At 41.7% G+C, this 8,380-nt stretch overlaps 1 protein-coding gene across 1 annotated transcript; it reads left to right on the forward strand.

Moving 5' to 3' along the window:
- Positions 1 to 82: 82 nt before the first annotated feature.
- On the forward strand, positions 83 to 6,140 carry cyb5d1 (cytochrome b5 domain containing 1). The gene is made up of 4 exons (XM_088347469.1): positions 83 to 743; positions 4,447 to 4,523; positions 4,592 to 4,810; positions 4,890 to 6,140. The coding sequence occupies exons 1-4, from the start codon at positions 620 to 622 to the stop codon at positions 5,118 to 5,120; spliced, it is 651 nt and encodes a 216-aa protein (XP_088203595.1). The 5' UTR covers positions 83 to 619; the 3' UTR covers positions 5,121 to 6,140.
- The last annotated feature ends 2,240 nt before the right edge of the window (positions 6,141 to 8,380 follow it).

Consider the following 8,380-nt stretch of genomic DNA (forward strand, 5'->3'; position numbering starts at 1 on the left):
CGGATAATTCGATTGACGTGACTTTAAGCCTATGACAGAAGACATTATTTGTTTTGTATCCTGGGGCTACAGAAACTTCGAGACCTAAACATCGCCGCGTCCCACTTCGTCTAATATTTGCCGTATTATTGTACACTCAACAATTGTTTTGAATACTTCAAAACACTTTAGAATGTTTTGATATTGATTATATAATGGTCGTAAAAATATATAGCAGTCCGTAAACGCCAACGGGAAGGGCTTGGCCCCCTTGGAAGCAGCGGCCAATAGGAATTGCGAAAGCTTTGATTGACAGTGCTCATTCCCAATTGAGCGAATCCATGAGCAGCCAATCGTAGAAAGTTAACATTTTCCGCCGATCGAATGTTCTTGATTGCCACGTCACACATTTTTATAATTTCTTTAAAACATCTACCAAAATCGTGCAATGATAACCAAACCTTCTATGATGTCATTAACTTATGTAGCACGGAGAGTTGGCTACTTAATTATCCTTTACCGATATATAATAAACGCCATGAGCCGCGCCCCACCCCCCGTTGCCATGGTGACCCAGCAACAACATAAAAGTCCTCTTTTTTTCTAGTCATTTTATTTTAATTCACTTTTGAGGAAAATAATGCCCAAAAGGCCTCGCTTCTTTACACCTGCCCAGGTATCAGCACACAACACAGCGGCCGACCTATGGGTTTCCTTCCTGGGCAAAGTGTGTGACTTGACACCTCTCATGAAGCAACATGAAGGTGAGCTGCAAGATAAATGCTTTGGTATTGTTAGAATAAGAACTGGAATTTTAGTTTAGAAATGGTGGGCCGTCAGGGCCTACTAGCCCTTCTCTGCTGGTCTAAAAACATAAGATTCAGGCGATGTTAGTTATATTTTGTCCATGAATATTTGTTATGAAATGAAATGATCTGCATTTATATAGCACTATTTAAGTCAAGACTTCCCAAAGCGCTTTACAGTGTGCTTCACATTTCCCAATAGCGGCCGTGCAGCCATGTAAGGCGCTAACCTGCTTATTGGGGGCATTAAGGGTTCAGTGTCTTACCCAAGGACACTTCGACATGTAACACGGAGGATTCGAACTGCGATCTCCTGATCCCAAGACGAGCGCTCTACCTCCTTAGCCACTGCCCTTACTCATTATTCAAAATTCTCAAGCTTCCTCTTAGTGCTTCCTCCTGGTTGGGCTGCTTCCAGATGAGCGCTTCATATCTAAGCATTTACCCAACCACATTACAGCCATTAGTTGTTGCTAGGCTCGGAAATCTACCCAGAGGCCTTCACAAAAAATCCCAAAGGCCGTGTCCTGTAACAAAAGTCACTGAGAAAGTTGTTGGTTTAGCCAATCAGATTCCGAGTTGGCGTCTGAGTGCCTCCAAGGGAGCGTTTGGAAACGTCACGTTTCGCAAACTAATCATAACAATAATAATAATTTACCGAAGCAATCGCACCAACATTCGTTAACTTGGAGACTGAGCTGTGTTGATTTAATAGCAAAGGCCCGCGATGCACTGAAAACGTGTCCGCGACACACGGTTGGGTCACGACCCACCAGTTGAAAAACACCTGGGTAAAGGGTAACCCCGCTCTTTCGAGATCAGCCAGATCTCAGCATTGATGGGCAGCTATGTGTGTGTGAGACAATACTGATACTCATTACGAGTACATCGGGGAAAAATTTAAAGTAGGCCTGTTTTTGTACAATATCCATTGCATCACTTGTGGATTTTATAGTTTTTGGGGAAAACACAATTTGTACCGAGGACTTTTAGTCCTTTGCTTTTGTGACATTATAGGCTCTTTGTTCAGTTGAGGACTTTGTATATTTTTCTACCTATATCGAAATTATTTATGATATAAATGAATGAATATCTAAATCATGATTAACGGTCACGGTTGGGTAGGGTTACTTTAACTGGATTACTTTCAATTACTTTTGGATTACTCCAATACCAAATATGTTAATAAAAGACAAAAGAAACTAAATCTGAATAAAATGATGACTGACAACACGTGGTAAGCTTTCTCTACTGGCTTTGATCTCTTTGATCTCCGGCAAAACTAACATCAAATGCGACAGAAACAAAATGAAAATAAATCCAAACAGCTTGCCAACATCATTTTTGCAGTTCCATGTGTTCTGTTACTCCCCAAGCCTGCACAAAATTTAGTAATTTTATTCATTAAGTAATTGAAAGTAATCCAGTTAAAGTAACCCTACCCAACCCTGCTAATAAAAGACAAAAGAAACTAAATATGAATAAAATTACAAACTTTTGTGCAGGCTTGGGGAGTAACGGAACACATGGAACGGCAAAAATGATGTTGGCAAGCTGTTTGGATTGATTTTCATTTTGTTTCTGTCGCATTCGATGTTAGTTTTGCCGGAGATCAAAGAGATCAAAGCCAGAAGAGAAAGCTTACCATGTGTTGTGAGTCATAATTTTATCCATATTTAGTTTCTTTTGTCTTTTATTAGCATATTTGGTATCGGAGTAATCCAAAAGTAATTGAAAGTAATCAAGTTAAAGTAACCCTACCCAACCCTGTTAACAGTTTACGGATCCCTTTACCGTATTGGTCGTCGGGGCACCAATGTGTCATGACCAGAACGGAAACATTACCCACTCGCTTAACATTTCTCATAAGTTTTATTAGAAGAAAGGGGGGTGGTTGCGCCTACGATCCGGGGATTGCTGGAGGCTGGAAGCAGGTCGCTATGAAGTCGGAAGTGGGACTTCCGTGGCGAGCGATGGCGGTGTCGGGAACAGAAAAAAACGGGTCAGTAGCCGGGATAGAAGAGCAAAAATGTGGTCGGGATCGGAAACAAGTCGAAAGCCAGGAGAAGAGAACAGACGTGGTCGAGATCAAAACAGGTCGTAATTGGGACGGTAGAGCAGACGTGGTCAAGATAAAAAAAGATCTTAGTGGGAGACAAACAGGAGAAAAAAATAGGACAGGCGAAAAAGGGCTTGCCGTGTAAAAACAGAGATTCGCAGACGGACTGACAAAAGGGGACTGACAGGACAGAGTTTAAATACTGACAGGGAGCCAATCTGTCAACAAGCTGCAGCTGGCGCCACACGGGCGGGGCTAATTGGGCGCCATGGCAACCGTGACACAATGAGGATGCAACTCTGGACAGCTTTCTCCACTGTTGACGGTCCCTGGCCTGTTCTTGGGTCGTGGCAAAGTTGGCACCAGTCCGTTCCGTGATGTTGTCGGTCGGCCTAGTTCTTTTTCGGTCTTCTTCTCCTCCTGCCCCCTTAGAGACGATTTGTAGTATTTTACCTTTACATGTCGCTGTGTTGGGTAGTGCAACTGAAAAAATGCACCTTTATACGATATTTCATTTATTTTTGCTTGTCTTTCTGTAGTGCAGTGATTAGCACATTGGCCTAACAGAAAGGTCCCCGATTCAAGACCCAGTGGAAACATGTGTTGGCCTGGAGAGTCATGGGTGCCATCTGCCTGTGCTTGTCCAGGACACACCACAGAAAATGGTGCCCCTACGACGCTAGTGGTTAAGGGACTCAACCAATTGGTTTTAATGAAGTCTTTTTCACCACCAGGATGCACAAAATAATTTAAAATGTCCCTGTAGAATAAAACTATATTTGTCCTTTAAATGTTCTGAAAGGTGAATTTGAAAATAAGTTATTTAAAATATTCACAGTTTATATACCTTTTTCATTGCCGAATTCAAGCACTTTTCAAGGACTTTCCGAGACAATTCTTCAATTTATCCAGTACTATCAAAGAAAGAAATCCAATGTGAATCATGTTATTGGTACGGCCACAAAAATATCTGTATATAACATTTGGGATTTTTATTCTTGCATTTGCATTTATCAAGAAATATAATTTTCATATCTTGAGTAAATTACGAATATATTTTTGGATCAAACAATACAAGTAAGAATATTTTGAGACAAATCTATCACCATGTTGGGTAGAGATGATAATAATATGTACCTCTCATTTTCAGTAGCAGGAAGTTCTTCCCATTACAATTTAACACTGGAAAACACAACCTTAATAAATGTCCATTATTGTTACCTAATCTTTGCATTAATACACATTTCACAGTGCCCTGTTTAGGTGTAGTGACCCATGGGTAGCGATGATGCTTCCTATGACAATGCCATACAAACTAATGCCAGCTGTCGTTAATTACAGGGGAAGAAAAATATGCAATGGCAAAGCGAAGCTACCAGAGAACAGTTTTGGCATCATTTTTAAGATGACTTGCAGTCCAACTTGGCAACAATGTCAACCATTTACTAGCACTTTACCCTAAATCCTAGCACTTTTCAACCCTTGACAACACAACATTAAATTTCAAGCATTTTCAAGGTTTCAAGCACCTATACGAACCCTGAATATTGTAAAATGATTTGTATCATTTCACACAAAAGTATTCTCATTCCTTTAATTCAGGTGATGTTTTGTTACTGCCTATCATGGAGTTTGCCGGGAAGGACATCAGCAGCTGGTTCGACCCTGAGACTGAAGACGTGAGTGAGAGCCGTCATATTTGACAATTGCGTCGTATATTTTAGCGCTCGGCCGTACTTGCAAACAGGTCTTGACGTTTGTCCACCCACTGACCGACTGCGTGAGCTACTACACACCCAGGGGTCGCTTCGTGCACATCCCTCCTGCCGGACCGCGCTCCGACTGGGCCAGCGACATCGTGCCGGCCTGGTGGAAGGACCGGCGCTACGAGGTGGGACGGCTATCCGCTAAGACCAGATGGATACGTGTCATCAACACGCTAACGTCACAGGAGCAGCGGCTGGAGGTCAACTACCTAGCACGTCTTTCTGCCATCGGTGCTATAGGAGTCTAAAGTCCCCCCTCTATAATGTCTTCTGGTTCAGGTGTGTTCTGAGGAGACATTGGCGGAGATCCTGGAGCGCTACTTGCCGTACAACTCGCACGCGTGCAGCTACACGTGGAAGCACAACGGCACTAGCTTGGACATGAGCAAGACTCTGAGTCAGAACAACGTGCCCGACGACGACGTCAAGCTCCAGAAACTGCGTCTCGACTGCGATCTTTTCACGCCCGCCATCCTTCTCCACTTTAATGACGACCTGACTGAAGGATGAATGCCCGTTTAGGTTGTGCTCATTCATGTTTGACAGCACTGTTTTGTACATTCTAAGTCTGTGTCAGACCCATTGTTTGGATTTACGCGTTACACAGGAATGCAATTACCTTTCTCGGTAACTACTACTGTAACGCATTCAGTAACTTAACTAGTTACTATGTAGAGCGTTACTGCAATACTCTGTAACCGCGGTGTACCTGTCCCACCAAAGACGCTGGACTGGACGATGAGGTTTTTATTACAGTTACTGCAAATGAAATGAGTCACAACATAAGCTTCTCTGCTGGCTTTGATCTCTATGATCTCGTTGGCAGCTCTCTCTGTAGACTGCCCAAAGCATATCAAAGAGCTTTCTTTTCAATTTACATAAAATACATTTTAGAATATCACAATACATTTTTACATCCATTTTAACAAGATACTTTTAACAAGAGATCGTATAGTGGTTTTTTAACGTTTACAATGAATTCAACATATTTTTCTTTAGTCTGAATTTGAACCAACATCCTCCTTTTTATATATATATATGAGAAAATAGAAATAATAACAATAATGAGTATAAAAACGGATACATTTTACCTGCAGATGAAATGAGTCACAACATTAGCTTCTCTGCTGGCTTTGATCTCTTTGATCTCTAAAAGGGGAATTAACATTTTAGCACAACATAAACAGAACGAAAATAAATCCAAACAGCTTGACAACATCTATCACATTACTGTGCATGTTGAGAGATTTGTCAGCTGTGGTTATAATGTTTAAAATGAACTTCTTTTGTGGAGCACCAAAAGATGTGTCTTACCGTTGGCAGCTCACTCTGTAGAGTGCCAACAAAACCCTGCCTTCTGGTCACATGTCAAAAGCCAAAACAAACCCTAGCCCATACCAGCAGGTGGCACTGTTGGACTCATCATTGCAGGACACATTTACCAAAAACTATACACATATTTCAGCAGGAATTTCAATAAAACAAAAGTTATTATTACACCCGTTACACTCTGTAATGCAGATAATGAAACGCCATGTTCACTGACTGCTAAATCATTCAACATACTCATATTGACACATACAACCCTCGGTCCAGCCATGTTTATACCTACCTACTAGAGCAGGGATGGCGTACAAGTTCGACACAAAGAGCCGAAATTTTTAACTGTGAGAGTCAAAGAGCCACACTACGCACTGACCGGCATTGGAGGTAACCTACGCAGATGATTGGCAGTCAGTTATGTGTCCGGAGCAGAATAAAAACAAAAAATCTGCTAAATTAATTACCAAATATAATGTGTTACTTGGATTCAAGTGTGTTTTAAGAGGGGGGAAAAGCTAAACATGAAACGAGGCCAAGGCCACAATATATAGAATATATAATGAAGCAAAGAGCCGCATTCTAATTGTCCAAGAGCCGGATGCGGCTCTAGAGCCGCGTGTTCGCCACCCCTGTACTAGAGGTAAGATCAGCCCGACCCAGCCTGTTGGGAGAGGGGACAAGGGAAAACAGCAACAACAAACCAACAGAAATCAATGGGTCAAATGTGAGCACAAACTTTACAGTAAAGGTATGCTGAATTCATGTGTTCTTGTTTTTTAAATTAGTTTTGCAATACGCTGAAAAAAAAGAAAACGCCTAGGACAGGAACAAAAAATGAAGATCTTCGAGTGGTTTGAAGCCCAGAAACGAAAAGTATATGGAGTGTCTTTGCTGAGTGTTTATTTGCAGGCTCTCAAGATTGCACAAGCCAAAAAATATGAAGGCTTCACTGCATCCACAGGTTGATGTAAACCAGGGTTCTCCAACGTGGTGTCCGTGTGCACCAGAGTGCCCCTTAATTGATGCCCGAGTGACCGGTTGGGAAGAGGGGAAGATTTCCTGAAAGGCCGGCACACGTGAAGGTCTCCGGCATTCGATGGAGGGCAAAAAAGTGCTAGGTGGAGCCGAAAAAGCCAGGAAAAGAAAAATAAACTCCTTAAAAGACAGCGCCAAATGCGGGAAATTAACAGACATGTTAGAGGGAGGCTAAAGACCGGGGAGACAGCGGCAGTGCAGCAGGACATCTCCATGGCCCGGGCGGCTGCTAGTAAAGATGAGGAGACTTATTTCGATTATTTTGCTCATTCTTAATGACAAGATCCGCAAATATTTTTTCAATTACCATCCACAGCACACCACAAAACTCTCCACAATCGCAAGTGGCTGATGTATATATATATATATATATATATATATATATATATATATATATATATATATATATATATATATATATATACACCACAGCCATATCCCCCCAGTGGGAGGTGGCTAGAGTCATTTCTGACTCTTTTTGGGAGATTGATTCAGAGGAGGGGATTCCCAGCCCCCTCGCTCAACCCAACTGAGGTGTTGGGAGTCATTAGGTGACAAAATCCCCCAATTCCAACCCCTAATGCTCAATCCCAAGCAGGGAGGCAACTGGTACCAATGTTTAAGTCTTAGGTATGACTCGGCCGAGGCTTGACCTACCAGTCTCGGGGCGGGCGCCATACCCCCAAGGCCACCGAGTTGTTTTTTAGCAAGTGGCTGACATACACTGAAAAAACACATTCACTATATTCTGTCTGTCAGCATTTGCAGCAGGTGTAAATGCTAAACGCCATATATTACAAATTATTATGTAACATTATGCACAAAATGAGTGATTTAAAAAATGAATTATACTACCAAATTATATTAGCCTTTTTAACCCCACAGTGAACTTTAAAAAAAAATCAACTTTGTACTAAACTTAAAAACAGAATACCCAAAAAACTCACGACACAACAAAATGTAAATTAAAATATGTATTTCACAGTGGAACAACAAACTATGAAAAACACAAGAAAAAAAGTGTCTCTTTATTGACTTCAAGGAGCTGGTTCAAAGAGCTGTGACTTTTGTGAACCGCTAATGCCGCCATGCTAGTTTATTCTTCCTCGTACTCACTGCAACTACTCCTGCTTCTCGACTTTTTCTTGTCTGGCAGCCCCCGTCGTAGGAATTTACGTCCCTTAACCTGACACAAGGCAGCCTATGTCCCTTACTGTTCCATCGCCCTTTTTGGTGAAGGAATGGGACATTCTTTGCCTTGACGTGAACACTTTGCCAGAGTAAAGAACCAAATGTAGGAGAAGAGGGAGTAATGGTCGAGCTTTTGTGTACCACTTTTCTATGTTTTACCAAAGCATTTCAAATAAACCACATGCGAATACATTTCAAGTGTGTGATATGTTTTGAAACCC

Source organism: Urocampus carinirostris, chromosome 11 (genome assembly GCF_059441175.1).
Source record: "Urocampus carinirostris isolate Australia breed hairy pipefish chromosome 11, RoL_Ucar_1.0, whole genome shotgun sequence".
NCBI lineage: Eukaryota > Metazoa > Chordata > Actinopteri > Syngnathiformes > Syngnathidae > Urocampus > Urocampus carinirostris.